The 1,978-nt window shown below is 31.3% G+C and overlaps 1 protein-coding gene across 1 annotated transcript; it reads left to right on the forward strand.

The window, feature by feature from the left end:
- Positions 1–780: 780 nt before the first annotated feature.
- Positions 781–1,978, forward strand: LOC124539997 (1-acyl-sn-glycerol-3-phosphate acyltransferase alpha-like; the record flags this gene model as incomplete). The annotated part of the gene is made up of 4 exons (XM_047117397.1): positions 781–922; positions 998–1,179; positions 1,520–1,688; positions 1,772–1,978. Coding segments are annotated over 4 exons (666 nt in total), but the record flags the coding sequence as incomplete, so codon positions are not given.

Genomic DNA, 1,978 nt, shown 5'->3' on the forward strand with positions numbered 1-1,978 from the left:
TCGCTTAAACAAAATTTTTGGGATAGTATGTTTATAGTTTAAAAAATTGAACCAAATCAAATGATTTGATTGTAACAGCAATTGTAGGAGCGAATTCAAAATAAGATCTGAAATATTATGCATTTTTTAACATAATACACACTCACACATGAAATCATTGTTGCGAAACTGGGGGAAAAAAAAACAAGTCTTATAGTACGACACAACTTAGATGTAGAATCGGCAAATTCAATAAAAATGATTACTCTCGATTTATACAACCAACAGAAATAGCTCTTTATCGCGGCATTCGACGCTATTTGTCGCTATAGATTCTCGCGTCAGTGATGTGTCAAATTGACGAATTTATTAGGCCATATGATATTACAAGTTATTACGTCTGTGAAAAGATAATATTCACATAGAAATAAATATTGATAATTTGGGATAGCGTACTTAATTTGGATGTGATCAGTTCTAAGAAATTTTACCGATGCTACATCTAAGTTGTGTCGTATTATACCTGTGTATATATGTATATGTTGATAGCTGTCACTTAAACCAACGAAATTAAACAAAATAAAAGCCTACATATCGGCGATTCCGCATCTATTAACCATAGTATTAAAACGTTAGGTACGATCACTTAGAGAAAAAAGTATATATAGTTTGATATATTATACTATATAGCATGATTGGTACATTCAAAAACTAAAGATTTTGCACTTGAGAGATCTTTATTTTGATTATATAGGAATGTGTTTGTAATAGTTTTAATACATACTAATGCTAAAATAATTTATCCTCAGCATACTGGCACACGCATCTGGAATTACCTCAAAATTAATAAATGTTAAATGGCACCTAAGAAACTTCGAAGTCGTTACCGAAGACAAAGGAGCTGTTGTTTTATTAAACCATCAGTCTGTGGCGGATTTATTATGTATGTTACATTATGCTATTTGTGTGTGTGTTTGTGTGACAAATTAGACTAAAAAAAATTACGTTTGATTTTCAGGCTTGAATATTTTATGGCAATCTTGGGGTAAAGCAACGTGTGTTTCAAAAAAGGAACTGTTGTATTATTTACCTGTTGGATTGGCCTTGTATTTGATGGATATTATTTTCATAGACAGAAGAAAGCCTAAGGATGCGGTTAAGATTTTACAGATGAAAGCGAAAAAGTTCTTTCAGAATAAGGTATATTTCAGATGATATATTGTGATAAATATGACACGAAAAATAATAGTCTCGACTGAGGCAGTTTAGAATCTATGGAAATTTCGATTTATTTAATTAATTTGAAAGTACAGCTATGATCGTACTCTTTTGAACTATAGCGCGCCCCTACAAATAACCCTTCTATCATTATACTATAACTTCGACAAAAGATTCTTTTTCTTTAATTTTACAATAGCCTGGATAAATCAAATTAACAAAGAGAGTCTCAACAAATAATATGATACATAAAAATAATTACCATTAATTTAATTATATTGTAGAAAGCGAATATTTCCTAACTATAATTTTATTCTTTCAGACTAAAATAATAATATTTCCAGAAGGTAAAAGAAATAGAAATTACACCAAGCTCCTGCCGTTCAAGAAAGGCGCCTTTAACATGGCCGTAGAAAATCAAGTTCCCATAATTCCAATTGTGATTTCACGGTATTATTTTATAAATAACAAAAAGCATATTTTCAATGATGGTAAGAAATTAATAAGTACTACTATTAATAATAATGTAAGTGTGACAATATAAATTAAACATCTTTTTTCTTCTTGCGGTCAGGCCATGTCATAGTGCAATGTTTGGATCCAGTGTCTACCGAGGGTTTGACGATGGATGATGTTCCAGACCTGATAGATCGGGTTCACGGTGATATGGAGAAAGTTTTCAAGGAAATATCGGAGGAGCTAGTGAGTACCCTGCCCGCAGACTACCCGCTAGAAACATTAAGCTGAAGATTTCAAAATAGTGCAAATGACAATAATTAAT

This window comes from Vanessa cardui, chromosome 2, assembly GCF_905220365.1.
Source record: "Vanessa cardui chromosome 2, ilVanCard2.1, whole genome shotgun sequence".
Lineage (NCBI taxonomy): Eukaryota > Metazoa > Arthropoda > Insecta > Lepidoptera > Nymphalidae > Vanessa > Vanessa cardui.